This window comes from Calliopsis andreniformis, chromosome 3, assembly GCF_051401765.1.
Source record: "Calliopsis andreniformis isolate RMS-2024a chromosome 3, iyCalAndr_principal, whole genome shotgun sequence".
Classification (NCBI taxonomy): domain Eukaryota; kingdom Metazoa; phylum Arthropoda; class Insecta; order Hymenoptera; family Andrenidae; genus Calliopsis; species Calliopsis andreniformis.
In genome coordinates, this window is record NC_135064.1 from 9,285,646 (window position 1) to 9,307,210 (window position 21,565).

Genomic DNA, 21,565 nt, shown 5'->3' on the forward strand with positions numbered 1-21,565 from the left:
AATATGCACATACTTATACAATCCATTATGTAAGGTATGATTAAAATTTTGTATAATTTCAAAGTTCATGATGTTTAATTTATCATAATAAAATGATTGGCTAAAATTTGCGCATGCATTATCAGTTTGACTAATCAGACAAGTCTAAACCCACCGTAGATTTTGTTCAGCCAATTCTATTGGTGAATCGGCAATGCATTTGCGTGGTAGTGGAGTATAATTTTTTCAGCTTATTTACATATTAAATGCCTATCACATATCAAATTAATGTTCATGCACAAATACACTGTTTATAGTGCAATATACGTAAGTATAAAAGCCAGTAGCCAGTATGAATAGGTCATAAACAGTGTCAGACAGTGCATAATGTGCAATAGAAATAATTTTTTGTGTACGTCTTGAGCAAAGTCGGTTTCAAAATGTTTATATCTTATATAAATAATAATTGGTTCGAACAGAATTATGGCAGAAAGAACATAGTGAATTAATGTAAGAATAATATGAAATAAGTCATTATTTTATCATTGATGCATGTAACATAATATTTTGTTTAAGTGTTTGATGTATTTGAACTTGTATTACATTATTTGATTAGTACACATTTTTCTTATTATTTACATTTATATTAGAACAACTATAGATTAACCCATTCACTACCAGACGGCAGTTTTGGTACATACGCTTACTACGAGATATCTCGTAGTTAGCAGTGAATGGGTTAAGTGTGCACAATAAAGAAAATATTTTAAAGTATTTGTAATATAAGTTAAAAATTGTTTTAAAAAAAATGATTTATGTTTTGACAATTTAAAGACCATGTTTGTGTATCTGTTGCATATTCTATTTCTTTTTTTGTTATGTACATGATGCAATCGTTTAAAACATCTATTTTATCATATTATTGGAGTTTGTACACATTCATGACTTGCAAAATCATTTGTGACGATCAGTGAACTTTGGACTGTTTTTTTATGTATTTACCACTATTATAAGCATTGCATCTACACATAAGTTCTTAGAAAGACAAGAAAAACAATTTATCTGAAATATATTACATATAGGTTTTATTTATTCAAATATTTTTGGTTGTACAGGAAAAATAAGTTGCAAGTTCATTAAATAATATACTGTACAAGTTCTGCCAACCATGAGTCAATTGGAGACGGAGCCAACAGAAATAAGAATTCCTGTACCATGGGGACATGTTGCAGCAAAAGTCTATGGAACTATGAAAGAAGCAAAGGTTTTGATGGTACATGGTATTTTAGATAATGCTGGATCATTTGATCGATTATTAGAACTTCTTCCGCATCAGTATCAATACGTATGCATAGATTTACCAGGACATGGATTTTCATCACCATTTCCTCCTGGAATACCATTACGATTTTTTGATTATGTATATACCATACTCTTAGTTTTGGATGCTTTGAAGTGGAAAACATGTATCTATTTAGCACATAGTTTTGGAGCTCACATAGGAACATACTTCAGTATTATATATCCTGAGCGAATTGAAAAAATTATAGCCTTAGATGGACTTCTACCTTTACCAATTGATAATCTTGTTTCTTACATTAAACAATTGTATGATTTGAAATCATATAATATAATCCCAGACAAACTTTATACTAAGGCTGAAGTTATCTATGCTCTACAATTTAAAAGACAAGAGGCACTAAATACTCCTGCTGCAGAGGCCATGTTTAAACGTGCAGTGACAGAAGTTAATGGTTTATATAAATATAATCGTGACCCTAGATTAAGATTTTTAGTAAAACCAATTTTTGAACCACAACAGCTGTATTTCCTAAAACAGTTTCGCACACCAATCTTAATAATCTTAGCAACTAATTGTCAGAAAAAACGTTTGGTATCTGAAACGGTCAACTTACTAAAATCAAATATTAATGATAAAAATGACTTTAATGTAGTTACTGTAATAGGAAATCACGATGTACATAATAACTATCCTGAAAGAGTAGCACCACATATATGTAGATTTTTAAATAATAATTTACAGAGTAAGTTATAAAACTTAAATTTAAGAATAAACAATTCGTTAAAATATTAAATTATTTTACAAAACTATTTTCGTTAACAATTAAAGTTATTGTTTATACGACCAAATATTATTGTAAATATCTTTTTTTATATTGTTTTTATTATGAATATGTATAAAATAGAAGTAAACTATACTAAATAAATATGCATTTTGAATGGGTATAATTATTTAAATTATAATACATTGTTGCTATTACTTGACTTTTATTCTTATTACATTTTCAGCTTGTTGAACTTTAATATACACTTCATTACCTTGCAAAATAATATTTTTCAATTCATCTTCCAACAATATCGCTGTATGATTCATGAACGATCCGTTTCTTTTTGTGTCGTAACTATGATTCGATATTAGTCTGACTTTGTACCAGCAAATTAGCGCATTTGGCATTGGTCTATCATTAGTTGCATTTATTTTTCCAAAATTTACCACATGTTCAGCAACTTCACTTTCTTTTATTTCTCCTATTACATGTACATCGGATAACGGTTCACATAAATATAAGCTTGAGTTTAAATCAAAAACTTGATTTATCTATAACATAGATAATAGTATTAATAAAAATATATGAAACGTAGTTTTTATTATAATACTGAATATTTTACCTTAAATTCGTTAATATGCTGCGCAATTCTATACAAATTTCTATTATAGAAAACATCTTGTACATTTTGACACCTATCATAATTCTGCAAAAAAAGAATTATTTTCTATGTTACTACGTTCCAATGTCATAAGCAGTGATTATGAATTAGTAGTACAAATATATATTTTTATAAACATACTTTTTTATAATTTAATGCATGAAATAGAAGTGGTGAAAATCCTTGAAGATTTTCATCTTTAACATAAACCATATTGGGAAAATCTTCTGAAAATACAAGTTGACCCATAAGAAATATTTGTTCAGGTAATAAGATGCCATTTGGTTTAAGTAAGCACCTGTAAATAGTATTATAAAATTTGAGGAATCACTAGTAGAAAATATCCAAATACTAAGTACATTATTTAAATATATTTACCTAAAAAATTCATAATTGTGTTCTTGATCACGATCTTTTAGTTCTCCTTTAATATCAAAGTCGTGAACGAGTATTGTATCTAAAGAAAGTTTAATATGACTATATTTTGATACAATATATAACTTATCTTTAAGACCATTTTGTTCTGCTATTTGTTTGATGAACATACAAAGCTCTGTATTCTCAGTTTTGTAGTACAGTATTTTACTGTTTTTGTTTTCTTTAAGTAACATTAATCCATAAATTGGAAAAGGAGAAGTATCTAATATACTGTTTATTTCCTTATTTGATAATGATCTACTGACCTCAGACAATAGTTTTATATATTCAAAATCATTTAAAAATGTTATAACTTCTTTTGGTAAACGATATAAAAACTTTTGATTACTAAAATCATCAAGTATAGCATTATTTAATGTATAAGAACATTTCAATTTTCCCTTTAACATTTCTCCTGTAATCGTTAATGCATCACTTTGGTGAAATTGTTTTGGTATTGTTGGAAAAATAGCAATTTGCCAGCAAGATGTTCTCTCTGAAGTGTCTATTGTTGTTTCTTCATCAAGATGCAATTTAAACCAAGTCACTAAACCATCTATAGTAGCATCACATTTACATTTTACATTTATGACACTTTTTATCCCATCTATATTAAACTTTTGAATATCTGATAAGTCATTAAAATTAACAGTAAAAAGAATTTTTGGTTCTGTTACATAGGTAATTTTTACATTTTTTAAACTTTCAGTATCATAATATTCCTCATCTAGTAATACAGACATATTATCAAAATTTAATGAACATGATTCTTTAAGTTTATCGAATACTACAGATGATCTGTATCTTATATACTCGCATTCAACAGCAGCTATATAAAGTGTAGCACTCATAGGTATTACTACTCCATTTGTATCCAAAATATTTGCGTGAGCACTTATCAAAGAAGGTATCACATGTTCTCCAAACAATCCAGCATCAAATGTTTCTGTTATTACTAATTTCACTCTGTAAGAAATATATTTTTAATATAAATCAGCTTTTTAAATGTATAAAATAGTTATATTAAAATGAATAAGACAGACTTCTCTGAAATATCAGTAGGTATGGTAATATCTGTTGAAAGTTTATGTAACAATATTATATTTTTTGCATCATTGGTCTCAAATACTTTCTCTGCAATTTTTATCATTGCTGTTGAACATTCACACGCATAAATTTTCTTTGCACCTGCATTTTGTGCATATAAACTTAATAATCCTGTACCAGTTCCTATATCTAATACGCTATCATATCCTGCAGCCACTTTATTTCTTATTGCTTTTTCAAATGCATTGTTCCGTTGTTTATCATTTAACATTGGAAAATGCCATCTATCTACAGCCATACTTAATGCATTTTGTAAGTTTCGTTCTGCTGGCATAAAATTAGGATTGACCTGCAGTGCTCTGTTTAAATATGTCATTGCCTTTATCGGATCATTATTCCTTTAACAATATATTTTTTATCCTCATTATATGCAATTTTAGCGGTCATGATATCTACCATATTAAAAACATTTTTATATTATCTAGTTATGAGTTTGCCTAAATGATAAATTTGAATTACCTTAAAAGACAGGCTGCAAAATTATTTAACATGCGAGCATTGTTTGGAAACATATTTAAAGAACGCATGTAACATAGTACAACATCTGCAAATCTGTCATTGTATGCCAATTGTATTCCCCATTGGCCTGAGAAACAAATATTAGTAAATTTTTGTGAATTAGTAAAGCATAAAATACGAAAAGTGTGAAACATACAGAGTACATCTGCAAAAACTTCTTCAATTTCTGATCTTTTCGCTGGGCATAATTCTGCTACAACTGTATAATATGCATATGCTTTTCCTACATTTCCAGTTCTGTCATGATCATAAGCTTTTTGTAATGATTTTGCAACTATCTCGTCTACCTCCTTTTGCATTTGGGATAATATGTAGGATCTTTTTTAAGTTGTATTTACCACGAAAATTCATACCCTTTATAAATCTACGAAGTTAAATTGTTTGGACCACAGAACTGTTTCCCTTTAATAAGAAATACAGTCTCGTATATGTTAATCGAATAGAAGTAGTCAATATTAATAACGTAACGACACAAATTTATAAAAAATCTTTTTATTATTGGATAAAGCTTCAGAAGAACTTGTTACGTCTACTCCACGTTTGCCGCGCTGTAAGTTACTCTTTAAATATGGCAGACCATCAATTTATTTCGATATACAACTTTGGTGAGAATCGCCCTTTATGAAGCAGAAGCTAAGTCAAGTTTTTGTACTTTAATAAATAATATTATATTCTGTATAAAATTCTTATAAAACACAATGACAGTCTTTTCATAAATTAACATAAACTTAGTTTTTTTTAAAAGATGTAAAATACAATTTTGCCAAAACTATTATGATATATACATATACAGATGTTACTGATAATAGTTACAATTTTAATCTTAGATTATGGTTATTTTTTAGATGAAAACAAATTCAAATTTAAAACATTTTTTAAAATCTGTATTCTATGGTTACCAACGTATTTGTTTGATACCAACGTTTGGTATAATCAGAAAATGGTTAGTCATTGTCTTTACAGATGGCACTAGTATTAAATTTATTCAATGGTGCATAGGTTATAAGCAACAAAAAATTGAAACACCGCTGTCGTATTTTCTTTCTGGATCCATTAATTTAATATTCTAGTATCTATTAACGTTACTTATTTTTTGAGGCAACAAGTATTTGATTGTGTCACGAGTAAGTTCCATTTTTAAAAATGAAATTCATTTGTTAATGAAATATGTATATTACATTAGAATTTCAACTAATTGTAAGCCATTCAATTTGTCATTTTTCAGGCAACTTGTCAGTTGTCAATTCCACTTGCATAAAAGTCTTAGAATGGCAGCTAGATCCTATCTGCATCGGACCTACTCATGACTGAACTCAATATGTACATATTTTGAAACCAGAGCATTAGAGGATTTGTAAAACTTCGTATTTACCTTGCAAGTACGTATTATGTAGCAATGAGATTACGATGTTTATTACGAAAAGTAGCACGTCTCATTTGTCGTACAAATAATATGTTTTTTTCGTAATAAATATATAGTACAAATGTACTTTTCTTTACGAAGGAAAACGAAACATCATATTTTGAATCATATTTAAGACAAATGTGTTCTTTTTCACAAGACAAATGAAACGTGCTATTTTTCGTAACGTTAAAATGCTATTTATTATTAGTTCTAAAATACTACTTAGCAAAACATAAGAATTATACACTTTTCGATTTCTCGTGTTTCTTCCCTGTTTAATAACGATGAATAGTGTTGCAACAACAAACCTAATATCGAATTATTTTTAAGATTATTTTAATTGCTCAAGCAATGAAAAGAACTACATAAATAGTGAAATCGACTTTGAGATCCAACTACCATCTTTGAGTCTGTCGTTTTTCGCTGTTTGTGTATTGTATCGTGTTTGTGATGTTGGGGTTTCAAAGAGAAGCCCCGGTTTCATTCTAGAGTGGTCGAACCGGTTGCTCTGGGGTATGTCTTCGGCTTAGGACAGCCCATCACAGAAATCCTCGTGCTGCTGTATTCGTGCAAGCATAAAAAGGATCAAAGGATGTTCTAACGTTCGTGTCCTCATAGGCGGACCGAAATGGTGGAACGTCCAATCACCGTTCACCCTAAGTCAAAAAACGATCGCTTGATTTCTGTGTATTTATAATCAAATTCGAAGCATAAAACGTCGATATAAATCAAAGGGGGACAGCCTTATTACGGGCCGCGGTTCAAATCGAGCTTCGGGGACATTACGCCAGGATATACTCAGCTGTTAGCTCCAACGGCGAAAGACATTAATTCCTTATCCCATGTAATATTTCCTCGATCGTTATTTTTACTCGTTTTTATTCGAGTCGTCCACTCGTTTTAATATCCACGGATTGGTACAAGTATATATTGTAACAAGCAATGGATGATTAACTTCCGGTGTGATGCTTATCGACGAAGAACGAAGGATTATTTCTCTTCATGATGAATATTGATCAGTATCAGTCACAATTTAATTTTGTGAACTTTATTCCACGCTTTCTATGTTTCTAAAGTTTCTAAAGTGTCTCTATTTCTCTGTTTCTCTATTCCTCAGTTTCTTTATATCTCTGTTTCTCTATTTCTCTACTCCTCAATTTCTTTATTTCTCTATGTGCTTATATCTCTATGTCTCTATGTCTCTATATCTCTATTTCCAAATTCTACAGGTCGAATTATTTTCATACCAAGGATCATCTTCTTAATTGTGTACGTATAGTGGTGGTTCACCTTCTTAAAAGTGTCCAATCTAGTAGAATACTCTTCTTCATAGAATTGGCGATTTTTATTGACTTGCCTCAAGCTATATAAAGATGTAGAATATTCACTATAAGATACAGCTTATATCATTCAGAAAGAAATAACCTTTTAAACACTGAAAGAATTTTCCAAATTAGTTTAATAGTTTCAGAGTTTACCCTAAAGAACCAAAGCAACTTTACCTCATTCTATAATAGTATAGATAAATTGAAGTAACTCAAATAATTGTGAATTCATCTACTAAGAACGGGTCTAAGGAGAATAACTATCCAATATAATCTCTATTTAAAATACCAAAAAGCATGTCACCTCACAAAAGAGCCCTCAAAACCACGTTTCAAAAAAGTCCATTCTCGCTAATCGTATAACATCGCCTCTTATTTGCACATCTGGGAGTCATTTAAAAAAGCAATCTGGAAACTGACCACGGTCTTCCTCGAGCGGTACTTGTTCCGTTCAGCGATCGCAGTCAGTCGAATCGTCGCGGATGAACGACGGTAATCAAGGGTATACACAACGTATTCACGCAAAGGATTATCGGGGAGTCGTTCGGTTCTTTGTCCAAGAAATAAAGTGTCTTTAGCTGCTTCGTTTTCAGCTTAATACCTTTAGGAGAGTACAGTAAAACGGTCGAGTGACGTCGGTCCGGTATGACGAGGAAGAGCGAAGGTTCAGGACGTTTTTTCGTCGGGCAAAGTTCAGGCAAAATCGGTCATAAAGTTTTCGTGCCTTACCTGCCGCGTCGTCGAGGAGACGGGAGACTAAGGTACGTCGGGGTCGACGGTTGCGAATTACCATGCAATAAAATTAATATTGTTTAAATGCGGTTTGAAAGCGTCCCCGCGCACAAGCGGCACCCCCTGAACGCTCGAAACGTGGCGAGCTAAGCTGACCCGGAATAAGCGGGCTTAATCTTTTACCCCTAGCCACGTAGCTTTCACAAAATTTCTTTCCCTCCCGCTCCATCGTCGTCGTTTTTTGCACCTTGCTGGATCTGGCTGCGCGAGGTACACGCTTCGTTGTTGTTAATATAATTTACAAGACTGAAGCAGACTACAGTAGGACCTCGATTATACGAAGTACCATGAGATTCAAACCTAAAACATCTTTTTGATGGTTAGCCTTGTTCAGATTGGTCAAGTTACTGGAGTTCAGGCAGCTTGAATGTAAGTGATTTGAAGCAACTTTATCAATGTGATCATGCTTGAAACATCCCTTCAAGTTTCTATTTCGTCTAGGCACGTTCAAATCAGTTAAGGTAGTTGACTTCAAGTGGCTTGAATACAAGTGATTTGAGATAATTTGTAGTATTTTACATTTTCGAAAACTACAGTACTTTTAAATGAATTCGTATTGTTGTACATGGCCGAAAACTTTTTGCTAGGGGTAGTAGTTACTCCATGCAGATTCGAATTAAGGTTTTGTGAGATTTGAGGCTGATATATTAAAATATTCCTTAGTTTTTTGAGGATTTTGTAAGGGACAACTATTTTCCATTCTTCAATCATAGTAAATTCCAAAATTTCAAAGTAAATTTGACTTTTAAAGAAAACTGTTAATAGATCAAAAATAATTTTCTTCTTAAGTATTTGCAGAAATTTATTTTAGTATACGAAAAAAATGAGGCCTTTTAAAGGGTGAGGCTTGCGGCTATAACCTCCCTCCCCATCTTCCCTCTTAATCCAGGCTTGACTCCATGTTTTAAATTAGGCTCTTGTTCTTTGTTTTTGTGTTATTTTTATCTTCGATGAATCAAGATGAGCTACTAGAAAGAAATTGATAAAGATGATAAGGTAACTAAAGAGTTGAAATTCTAGTAAAATAGGAGCAAATCCATTTCTATCAACTTGCTGTTCTGTCACGCATTTTTTAACTGGTTCTTTATTTACTTTCAGCAATAGATCACAGCGCTCATGCGCTTTTCTTGGAGGTTCTGTCGCCTTTTACAAGCATAAATTAATATTTATTGATTTAGCTCCGTTAAATTAAATTAATTATCATATACAATACGTTCCATAATTGAGTAACAGACGCGTTATAAATTATGGTGAGAGAACAAGATGAAAATTAATATTTTGTGTAGATTACTTCCGTGATTATCTGACTCTATAATAGCCACTCATAAATTACCGTAAAATCGATAATGCATTTCACCATGTGTAAACGAATTCGTTTATTTCAGTTTTGACAACTTCAGAATGACAACGAATTGAGGTTTGATGTTTTTATGGCTCTATTGTTTTACTTTCGCGTTTCAGCTGTTATTAATCCTCGGCTGTATTGTGTACAGTGGATCATTAGCCTGAAAGTTTGAAAGCAAACTTCTTTTCATTAGTGTTACATACTCTGAAAGAAATATTATATTGTCAATGAGAGTGGTTAATATGGAATCTCAAGCTTGGAGAGGCGAATCAAGAGTCAGAAATGTAAATAACAGTAGGAATTAGGTATTATCTAATATCCAAAATCATTTAATTGTAATCACTTGACTTAGTTCGAATTTAATTATGGAAAATTGATAAAAAAGGTGATTTAAGATTCAGTACTAATACTGAATGCATTTATGTAGTTAACGTTTATTTAGATTTGCAGGGTGTAACAAATATAGCCTGTGATGTTTTAGGGGGAGATACATAGGAGATCAAAATTGAAACTGAAAATGTTTTATGATATAGTGTCCAATATGTCTTCGTACTGCGATAACAAAGCCTTAAAATTAACATACCTATATAAATTAATAATCGAAGGATATTACAATTTTACAGATGCATTGAAAGCCAGAAATAGAACAAAAAAGTCTTATCAAATGTTACTGGGTCACTTACAGTTTAACTTTTATAAAGCTTCAAAAATTCGCAATGTTCATAAGAAATGGATCGCGGATTTTTAATGCTTTACAAAAATTATACCGTAATAGATATAGTAAAATGTAATAAGACTTTTTTGTTCTATTTCTGCCCTTGGATGCATCTGTAAAATTACAGAATCCTTTGATTATTAGCTTACCATATAGGCATGTTACCATTAAGACATTATTATTGCAAAACAGTCATATCGGACACTACATCATAGAATACTTTGTGATCTAATTTGGATCACTTATCAACCCTTAAAATATCGAAGATTATATTTGTTACAACCTGTATGGATTTTATTGCAAAACAGACAATGTTAATATTGTCATACTGATAGTACCCATGTAGATTTCATAAGTTCCAAATCGCAGAAAAGATATGCGTAGCGCGCTTTACCTCCAAAACGTTCAGGTGTTAATTATCGTCCGATTAATCGGTCAGTCATAATACTAGCCCAAGCACAGTTATTTCATGGGCTCCATGAAGACAAAGGGCTTTTAGGTACTAATTTTATGTAAAGTTACGAGACGTTGCGGCGCCCTGATGTGCTATCACGTTTCCCGTAGGTGCCATAATCAAGAGGTTGCGATTCAGAGTTGCCGAGCTGCAGTATAACTAAATGTTCTGTCAGGAATTCCGAATTACCAACTCTTTTGGACGTTCTAGTAAACTCTCGAAAACAAAAGGATGAAACGGATGCTGCCGATTACGATGCAGCTTCGAAATTAGATCGGATGTTGTTGTTGAGAAAATTCTCTAGCTAAGGTAAGTAATTTAATTTTTTCTTACTACATAAGAGGAATTGAAATGTGAAGTTGCGTTGTTAGCTTACAAATTATAAATTTATCCATTTTTGCAATGACGTTAAAACAATGGCTGTTCAATGCCTCAAAGGCTGCAATTACCTAATTTTTTTGTGTTCATATCGAACTGCTGTGAACATAACTTTTATTTTTTGAGGTAAAATGAGGGGAAAATATTTTTACTACTGTTTTTCTTTAGCTATTTATCTAAGCGTACTTAATATGGTCGTAAGTAGTATGTTATGTTTAGGTACTATAAGAAACAATTTATAAAAGTAAATGCACAGAATATTCATATTTTTAGTGTAGATAATATTATATTGTAACACGTATGAGAGACAATATTATGTAAAAAATAATACAAACAACAGAAATATCAATTACTAAAAACTAGTGTATATAAAAAGCAATACACTAGAATCTGGATTAACCAGATCTCAAATATTCGCAGATTCTTTTATTGAGGATTATATTGTTACTTTGTTGAATTAACAATAAAAGTAGGGCTCTATAATAGAATATCAACTAAGACTTTATCTATGATTTAATAATAGTTTACTAAAAATAATATAAAAATTGTCCTTGGAAAATATAAGAAGTTTTTTATAATGAGCTCGTCTGTTTTTTAGTCATCAGTCTGTAGAATCAGTCCAACTTGAATAATTGTACAAATAAAAGTGTGCCATTTATATTGAAGATACGGATTAGTCTCCCTATATATTTTTCAAGTGCTCGATCCAACAGGTTATAGGCTCAGACTTAAACTAAAGGACATACGAGCTCATTACAAAAAGCTTCTTACGCTCACACATACATGTAATATACCTACAACACGTCTAGTTTAATTATTATAAATTAATTATTATAAAATGTCGCGGTTACATAAGATCATTAATTATGTGATCAATAACGCAGATCTCATAGAAAACGACTCCTGACTTGAGTCTCATGTTAATCAGGATAACCGAGGTCCCACTGTGTCCTTGTGTCCTACAGAGAATGGGTACGAGTTTGGTAATTAGATAAACCAGATTTCTATAAATAAGTCAATGAGACACTTCGTTTGCTACTAACTCTGTGAATCTACTTTGTCAAATTATAATCTTTCTAGCAAACGAGATTACAAATTTAAGACCGAAAAAACATAGGCTGAGGCCCTCTGGTCCCATATCATTGCAAATAGATTTACAGCTAAATAATGTTCAAAACGCTTTACAATTCGATTCGACTTCGGACTCAGTGACGGGAAATCACGTCCGAAGCTTTTCTAAATAAAGTGCATCGCAGCGAGCGTTCGCGCGCGCCTTCATCAGCGACGTGTTTATGGCATCGTAAAAAAATAAAAATAGAAAATATTTTTACGGTGCCGATCATTAAAGTCGACTCGGCGGAAGGAATGAAGATGTTCGTCAATTAATGTCTTGCGGCTTCACGCAACTATGATCCTCGATCGTGCAAAAACATGAGAAAAAGAAAAGAAAAGTGTAAAAACCATGAAGGACTCCTTCATTTGATTTCCTAGACGTTTTTACCGCGTCGCATATGAGCCACTCACAAGCCAGAGTAATTAACTCCACTTTTTGAATTTTTTCAAATTTTAATGCTAAAGCACATGATTGATGCTCAGCTTTTCGTATTTAAAATAAATAAGAACATTTATATTTTCTGGAGTTACTTGATTTAGCAAATGAGTGGCTCATATAATAGGTCTCTAAAGTTTTCGTTCCCAACCAAAAGTGACGAGTCATAATCGCAAACATACGTATCCGTGTAGTTATCTCTGTCTTGCGTTCTCTCTGATTACGCGTAATCTGATGAAACTTAAAGCGACTTGGATATTTAATTACTTTAAAAAAGCACTGACGCAATCACTCCATTTTCGAAGACTTTTTTTAGCCATTTTTCGCAAACTTGAGCGAAGTTCGTAAATGGAAACTTCATTGCGACCATTGCATGATAAATCAACCATGGTTTACTGTTCGCGAGTGGACGCCATTTTTATAGGCGTCAATAAATTCTAAATTTCTGTCCGTTCAAACCCTTGCCTGTTTTTCGAAGTGTTTTAGTCTCATAAAGAATATGGACAGCTTGGTAAAAAGCTAAATATTTTTGTGTGCGGTAACCGATCTCTATTAATGAGTTTATTGCACACTCGCGCTGCTACCTTGACTTTAAAGTCAAGTACCCTCGTTTAAGCGGTATTACATTCTTTTTTTGTCTTGTATTGTGCGGTGCATCTTTCAGGATATTCATTCAACGTGGGGTATTGATTATATTTTTTCCGTTAATGACACGGCATAAACGCTGAAACTGCATTTATTAACTTGGTGGAATTTACATAAAATACATTGTGTGTAACAAGATGACAGTAAAGAAGTCATTTCTTAAATCACTGAAAGAAATTTTATTACCGCTTGTATAGCTACATCTCAACATTATATGCTTGGTTGATCTATGTTTGTTTTTGTCTTTATAAAATGTCACGATTATTTTTTATGCCTTTTTTTACTTTTAGCCATGTTTCTTTATCTTTTTTGTTATTTTTATGCTAATTGAGAAATGAGAATACATTTTTATACTCGATTGAATTCAGACATTTGTGTTATACGTATCCTTATTTGAAAAGTTCTTTTACTAAAAAATTAAGTATCTTAGATTAGATTACCTGTTCATATCTTACGAGATCTTTCAGTTTTTACTATGAATTTTATTGCCCACTTTAGAAATATTTTTGAAAATGTTAGAAGTTCCGTAGGGTCTCAAAATGTATTCGAAATATCTTTCGAACAAGGAGGAAACACAAGGTGAGAGGGTAGCGAAGGCGTAGAAACCCATGACGGTAAAAAATTTTCTAAAAGTTGGAACGGGACTAAGGATTAAGCTGGAGAGTTTCCTGTTCTCCCAACGTAGCGGACTTTGTATTATATCGCTGTTTACCAGCTATTACGGTCGCAGGCCTCGCGCTGTTCGGGCTTGTCGAGATCCCAAAATTTAAAAGGCACAAAAACCTCAATCAAGGCCCAGAAAATTCAAACGACCGAACGCTTTGGCATAACTCAACTAGCGTTGCTTTTAAACAAGTTAATTCCTACTTTAATCAATCCTATTATTTTCTTCAATTCTGTATTGAAGAAAATTCTGTATAAAAGAAAAACTATACATACCTGAAACGTTTACAGTTCACGTTAACACTTCTTCTAAATATAAAAATACAGATTACTTACCCCAGAACGTTTTCAGGAATAAGATTGAAAGTTCAACAAACTATGATCTAAAATTTATGATAAAACATTTGACAAGTTTGTTTGTATTGCAAGTAAACGAATGCATAATGTTCTAAGAGAAAAAAGGAATAAAAGAGCTAAAGGACTATTGAATGACCGAAAAAGGGTATTCTAAATATTGTAAAGAGAATCGAAGAATGGAAAGCCCTCGAGGAGAAACCAAGTTAGGTACTGCAGCGCACGTTGGCAGTGTCGGGTCAGTCCCTTACAGGTCTTTATGATTGTTCTATTGCGGGCAATTTCACTACAGTTAGGTTCGAAATTTTTAAAGAGGTAACTACAATGTAGAGCAATCATCAGGTTTGAGCCTGGCTGACAGGCAACCCAAAACAAAAGACGGAATGGACAAAACTGGCCCGCCTTGTTCCGCGGTCGTCCCATTTTTAATTAAAACGGTAACGTTTTAGGGTCACCCTCGACCTCCTATTTGCGAAAGGTCGTTAAATGTCTTGGAATCGGTCGCTCCGTTCTTTGAAACCCTGGGATTCCTCTTCTTTCACGAAAACGCGGGGAATGACTGCGTACTGCTACCTTTTCTTGATTATGGAAAACTTGGTGATAGTAGTACTACCTGAAAGCCATTGGTCTTCCAGGACTGAAAGAACGCAATCGAAACCTTAAGTTCGTAAAGATAAGGTAAAAATTAAGGGAAAGCAGTAAGTAGATTAGATACTTTTTTCCTTAAGAAAAGAAAGTTAAATAAATTAAACTTTACATGGATAATTACTTAATTATTTAAGCTATTTATGCACGATGAAAAATTAAAAGAAGTTTTCTTTGTAACTACTATGTAACTTTTTTGGAGTCTCTATATCTATGGTGCATATCTACTTCATAATGGAAGGGCCCATAGTGAAAATAGTTCTTCTCAAATTTCACGTTTTTGTTTTAATATTTTCCTCGTTTTTACTCGATGTCTCTTAGGTCCATTCCACATATACACACACTTGCGCCCTCTTCCCGCATACTCGCGTAATATTCTAATATTAGGGTACGAATATTGGGTAGAATAAGAATAAGAGTACATTAGAACATCTCTTGCAACTTAAAAAATTGTTTAACAATAGTCAGCTGGAGATAATAAAACTAATCATCAAAAGGGTACTTCAGATTTGAATCTTGGGGTATTTCGGATAATCGAGGTCTTACTGTATTAAATATTGAATCTGAAAAGAATGAAAATACATTTCTATGCAAAATAAATAGATCATTCCTATACATAATTGTAGCTTCTGTCGAAAGCACATTCTAAAGGATTAAGTGAATAAGATCAGGTTTATTTATTTCATCTTCTCAGTTTGTCGTCACCGCAACATTCTCGTATCTCAAAGGCTGTAAACCAACTGAGTAATTACGGCTCTTACCGCAGCTGCTGTAGGCCAAAGTACCAAACAGCAGGGTTTTAGGGAAACTGTGGGACTCCTTGCAAGAAGTGTCGTGATGACACCTTGACAAAGTGCACGACTCACGGACCATTGACAGCCACAAGGAACGGTCTTTTGTCGTGTTATTACGCCATCGATCATTCGACATTGCGCTCAGTTACGTAAATCACAATGAGAACGAAGACGTAGATCATTGCTGAAGATTTCCTGACCACAGAGAATAATGAACATCTTTGCTCCTACCTCCTTGGTCTCAACTGCTGAAAACTGTACCATTGGAATGTTCATTCTTTACACTGAATTATACCTACTTGTGACAGATATAATTATGTATGTTTCATACATTGAAATATTGTCACATGGTCGAAATTAGCAAAACAGAGGAACTTGTTCATTTACATTGTAATAATAATTTATCTAAGAAATATTTGTAGTAGTAGTGTAGCAAAAATGATCGTAAAACAAAATATTAATTTAAGTATTTAAGGGTGGACGAATATCATAATTATTTATTCATGGCGGAAATTGAAGATAAAATGGAAGCTAACTCATTCGTGTGTCAGTTTTTCGAAATGCACAAATTGTAGATGAGAGATGCTTCTAACGAAGAAACTGGTTTGCAGATTGCATTTCATACAGCGTACACAATTACTCCGAAAAATATTTTCTTTGTGGATTAAGCGACATTTTAATATTTCGTGGTACTTTGTGATTATACAATTTCTGTTATGTCAGAAATTTATTTAGCTGGAGGCAGGTACCATTATTATCAGATATGAACGTTAATTATATCCAGACGTCTTGATTTGCTATGCTATACCTACCTGAGTATCTAAACATTTGGTTAAAATTTATCACTCTTCCATGCATTGTTTATTCCAAACCAAAGGAATATACACAGCTTTGATCCTTTGCCATAACTTTACTGCTATTAATAACACATGCAGTTCATTCTTCAATCTTCTTTAACGCCTTTGTAGAGCGAATTTCTTTAAATTGCAAGAGAAATTTTCTTTTTAATCTCTTATTACTAATATTATTTTAATCTCTTATTATTTTTAATTGGAATTCAAATTAACTTAGAATTGTAAGTAAATTGGTAATAAATTTTATGAATGATTACACAATACAGTAGAACCTCAATTAACTGAATTTCAATGTTACAGATTTTCAGTCTTTTTTATTCAATCTTACTGTTATTCGGTGTAAATAACAATATTAGTGTGAAGAATATTGACTAAGATTTGAACCATAATTCTGTACCTCAGAGTTAGACCTACCTAAGTTCATTTTTTTTCAAAATTATATTTTTTATAGGATCATACTACTTTCTCGTTATTTTAATAGAATAATAGGAATTTAATTCAGTTACGTTATAAGTGAAGGAAATTTCATTGTATAAACTATTCCAAATACTATGTTGAGAAATGAGTAATCGTATTTGCTTTTTGGCTCTCCTGAAAAATAATAAAGAAGGCTTTGGGTCACATTGGCTGTCAGGTACAAGATTAATTAGTAACTTATCCACAATAGTGAAGATTCTCATCAGGAGAGTGCTTCCAGTTTGAATTTCGTATTAAGTTTCTTAATCGAAGCCTTAATTGTAATTGTGAAATACAAATAATATCGTATCACAGTACTCCAAATAATAATTTTATATAGACACAGCTTATATGTCGGTGTACAACAAATCTGAAACAAATTTGGAACACGATGAAAAAGAAGAAAAATTAAATAGAACACGATGAAGTCGCATAGTAAGGGAGACCCGCGATAAACGTAACAATTTGGGTTTCTGACTCTGTAACTTCTAGGTTTCATAGAGTTTTTAAAAAAATCGTACAGACCAGTCAACCTACATTATTAAAGAAGATAATCAAACCAAAAAACTAGCAATACATTATATTAATTTTATTAAAATAAATCTTGTTTCAAAATATGTCATTTGTTACTTTTGTTCCTACCAGCGGTAATTCTCATGAACATGTTCTACATACTGATCTAACTCATACTCACAACAATTTTTATACCTTCCTCTGAGGATTCAATATCTATTGAATACGATACAAACAAAAATAAAGAATTTTATGAAGCCAAAACAAAAGGCTACGTAATTGAAACAGACCCTACAAGTTTACCTTTAATATACCATTTCAATAAAACGTTAAAATACGAAGAACCATTTATTATCACGTGTTGCCGAAAACTGCGTTAGAGGAGAGATGGAAATGAAATGCAAAGATGGAAGCACAAGATTATTGGTCGATTGGTATTCGTTTTATAACGTTTGTCCCTGTACTTTCCTACTCAATACATTTACAGATCTGCATGAGTGGCGAAAGTAATGAGAGCAAAGGGGTGTCGTTGGAAATGTGGGGTTGGAGAACAGGAAGGGTGGGAAAGGCCGGAAGAGAGGAGAGAAGATAGGGCATAGGCGACCGTAGGCGGAGCGTTTCTATGCGGCGACAGAAAGGGGCTTAAGGGACCACAAACGCTGGCTGGAATCGAGTCAATATTGTGACACACGTCGCCGTCGGTGGGCCCGAGGACAGCTGCCATTATACCTACCGATTATCTTTGCCTTCTACCTACATAATCGACCTTGCGACAAACGGTTTCATCGTTGACCTGATTTGTCGACAATTTATTGACACAGTCAAATCACGCCCCGCGTGAGACTCACAATTACCGATTTTCCACATTGAACAGAGCCCCGATGCGAGATTTATGAATTATTTATTGGCCTCCATTGTCTTTAGACGGGGCTTGCGAATTGCACTTTGCATTTGGAGCGTTTTGCTTATAGTGATTTTAATAAACGCCTGTCACAACATATCGGATTCCCCATTGTTATGCTAAGTGTACGTAATTCTAGACTGCTCGAGAAATCTGTGCAATTTGTAACGAGTATCGTTCCAGGTTTCGTATTGGATTTTCTCACGTCCATGTCTTCTCGATCTAAATTTCCTTTACTTAGGTAGGCATCTGTGTACATTGTCGAACCGTCGCGCGTCGTGAAAAAGAGTTACGAGTAAAAATTGTTTTACTTTTAGATATTTTATTGCGAGAAATATCGTCTAATAATATAATACATACAGTAGTGGCCATTGAAATTGCGCCATCGTACAGATATCAATGCTTTTGTTTGGCAAAAAATGTTGAGTTGATGCTATTGAAATTTTTTATAGAATTCACAAAAGTAGGTACTCTGACAGGCTTGAGTTTAACAAAATAAGTAAGAGTTGATTTTATAAATTTAACATTGCTGTTCTTATTGCAGTCAAGCTATTTTTGTTAATTTTATAAAGGTTTATAACAGGTCCTGCAAAAATCTACTCTGCTTAAATCTACTGCTGAAATTAACTTTCATATGAGACGTAATCGTCTGTATTATTTGTCACTAATCTAATTCCCTTTTTATATTCGAAGTTTTATTTTGTGCAACAATTTAGATACAGGTACTTAGGTATTACGTTTATAATAAATTTACTTTCATAAGCAGTAAATAGTATATAACTATTTTTAGCGAGTATTCTAATTTTCTTGACCACTACTGCAAGTAGGTACATTTACTATAATTTTTAATTTTGATGCAACAGATTTTTGAGTAAATTTTAGTTGACATGAGTATTTAATTAAGTAATTTTGTAAATAAAAATCTCTTTTTCGCATTTTTCGAGAATTTTACCTGTTAGATTCAGAACACTTTTTTGAAGGGCTATATTCTACTCGTAGTTACATAGATTTGGATATTAAAGGAAATATAAGTTCACTATTCTTTTTATTTAAATGAATAATGAATTAGGTACCCAATTCTGTCTGAAATTAGATGTATAAACGAAGCAGGATTTACTGAAATATTAATTACTAAGTTTGTTAAATACTTAGTTCACAACCGTGCACTGTGTTCATTACAGCAATCAGCTATTGCTGCGATGAATACCTTGTGCGTCACGTTATCTCAAAGATACTATCAAACGCGATAAAAAAGTTAAGATAATTAAATCTATTTTTTTGCGAAATTATAAATATGACAAATGGGAGGTGATATAGGTATAGGATATACTACATTTAAAAAACAGGATAAAAGAAATAGATAGAATTTAGATTTGCCATTCTTCGAGTAGATATTATTTACCTACAGCAGTTTTAGTTTAAATTTTGAGAAGTTATTGAAATAAGCATAACGCTTACATTCAATTTACCTAGACCAAAGAAATAAACATTATTAATTGTAAATAAATTCACCAGCAAAAATTGCCGAATTTCGCTTGAAACAACACAAAGAACATGATGTGTTTAAAAGTGATAAGTGTAAAGGATGTCTCCTGTTAATGCTTCCTACGAAAATAGTTCCTTAATATTAGCCGCGGTTAGGTGCAATCGCTCTGCGCAAATGTTTAATTCGCTTTTACCATTATGTAAACGCAATAAATGATAATGATCGATCTTAATCATACCAGAGGCAAGCTCGAGTTTTTGGCCTTAAATCATCTCGCAGCGGAAGGTGATTTATGAATCGTCTGTGCAGTTTATTATTGTTATACATTCTTAATTATGTATGATATTGTTACGACTATGCCGTAAAATGTCATGTCAACCTCTTGCGTGGGTGCATCGAACGCGAGATGCTGTCTCACGATTCTTTTCTATGTAACAACATGCTTCAAAAATATGCGCAATTATTTGTTACTTTTCATCAAAGAGAGTAACTGAGAATTTTATTAGCGGGATGATAATGCGTTGATAAACCATAATGAAGTGTAAGTGCGTTACTGTGAACAGATAGAGAACTGCTTGTGAGGATGACTTACAATTAGAAAGGTGAATCAAATACCTGTAATATTAGAGATTAGGAATCTGTGATTTGTTACGTATTACTATTGCTGTTACTCTATTTATTAGTTACTGCTACCTACTTACTATTGTTAATTCTGCTGACATCTTTATGAGTTTCGTTATTATTATGTAGGTAGAATTCGTTTACCCACATATTAGATATGTACTCTTGTTAGGAACCACTGGTACAATCATGTTTGTGACGACTGCTTACATATTTATTACAAATATCGTACATTATTCTCAATATCTATGAAATAAATCACACTACTGTGTAGATATATAATTTACAATTTTTATTATTACTGTTTTCTTTTCTAAATGAGTTTATTCAATACAAAATTAATTTGAAATAATCTTGCAACCAGGGGTCGCTTATAATACTTTATCATGATAAAGACATTTTTCTGTTAACGGTTCGATGTAGGAGGAAATAGTATTTACAAAGCTTTTTTACAGTCGCATTTTTTTTTTTAATTAACCATAGAAACTTGAGCAAGCTTTTTTAAAACAAAAAACAAGTTTATATAAGTGGAAGATAGAAGGAAATGGAGTACTGCACGCTCTTCGCTTTGTACGATTGACTGCTCGTCGCGTGGACAGTGTCAATCCTTTCTGTTGACTCGTGCTTTATGTCAACAAAATCGAAAATACGCCGCCATTTACTATGGATAATTCCGAGAAATGCGACAAGATTATATCGTATTCTGGAAATTGAATCTATAGCAAATGAAACTCACTTCAAAATGAACCAGCGGCAAACTGACGGAATAAGAAACGATTCCATATTTTCAGTATTTGCATCGTTATCGAAATTTTTGTATTTTATACAAGACCACCCTTACCTACTCAATATAACACAGTTAGTACAATATAATTAGTAAATATATAATACCTATTTTTTTCTCGAATTTCTTTTTTT

The 21,565-nt window shown here is 32.4% G+C and overlaps 2 protein-coding genes across 4 annotated transcripts; one reads left to right on the plus strand and one right to left on the minus strand.

Annotated features, from left to right (window-relative positions):
- The first annotated feature begins 184 nt into the window (after positions 1-184).
- Positions 185-2,218, plus strand: LOC143177226 (serine hydrolase-like protein 2). 2 transcript variants are annotated; one of them, XM_076375074.1, is made up of 2 exons: positions 185-306; positions 1,095-2,218. In XM_076375074.1, the coding sequence occupies exon 2, from the start codon at positions 1,148-1,150 to the stop codon at positions 2,033-2,035; it is 888 nt and encodes a 295-aa protein (XP_076231189.1). In that variant the 5' UTR covers positions 185-306; positions 1,095-1,147; the 3' UTR covers positions 2,036-2,218. The 2 variants fall into 2 exon arrangements, with proteins under 2 accessions (XP_076231189.1, XP_076231188.1); XM_076375073.1 differs by lacking the exon at positions 185-306 and adding an exon at positions 328-489.
- LOC143177225 (protein arginine N-methyltransferase 9) lies at positions 2,168-5,251 on the minus strand. 2 transcript variants are annotated; one of them, XM_076375070.1, is made up of 7 exons: positions 4,889-5,251; positions 4,693-4,819; positions 4,170-4,571; positions 3,088-4,092; positions 2,851-3,007; positions 2,671-2,754; positions 2,168-2,599 (listed from the first exon to the last, which is right to left on the minus strand). In XM_076375070.1, the coding sequence occupies exons 1-7, from the start codon at positions 5,049-5,051 to the stop codon at positions 2,258-2,260; spliced, it is 2,280 nt and encodes a 759-aa protein (XP_076231185.1). In that variant the 5' UTR covers positions 5,052-5,251; the 3' UTR covers positions 2,168-2,257. The 2 variants fall into 2 exon arrangements, with proteins under 2 accessions (XP_076231185.1, XP_076231186.1); XM_076375071.1 differs by lacking the exon at positions 4,889-5,251 and having other exon boundaries at positions 4,170-4,625.
- Positions 5,252-21,565: the final 16,314 nt, after the last annotated feature.

Excerpts from the sequence above, each read along its gene's own strand:
- LOC143177225 (XM_076375070.1), bottom strand. The coding sequence starts at position 5,051 with ATGCAAAAGGAGGTAGACGAGATAGTTGCAAAATCATTACAAAAAGCT. Across the intron at positions 4,820-4,888 it reads AGTTTTTGCAGATGTACTCT|GCCAATGGGGAATACAATTG; the intron begins GTATGTTTCACA and ends TTTGTTTCTCAG. Across the intron at positions 3,008-3,087 it reads CACAATTATGAATTTTTTAG|GTGCTTACTTAAACCAAATG; the intron begins GTAAATATATTT and ends TACTATTTACAG.
- LOC143177226 (XM_076375074.1), top strand. The coding sequence starts at position 1,148 with ATGAGTCAATTGGAGACGGAGCCAACAGAAATAAGAATTCCTGTACCA.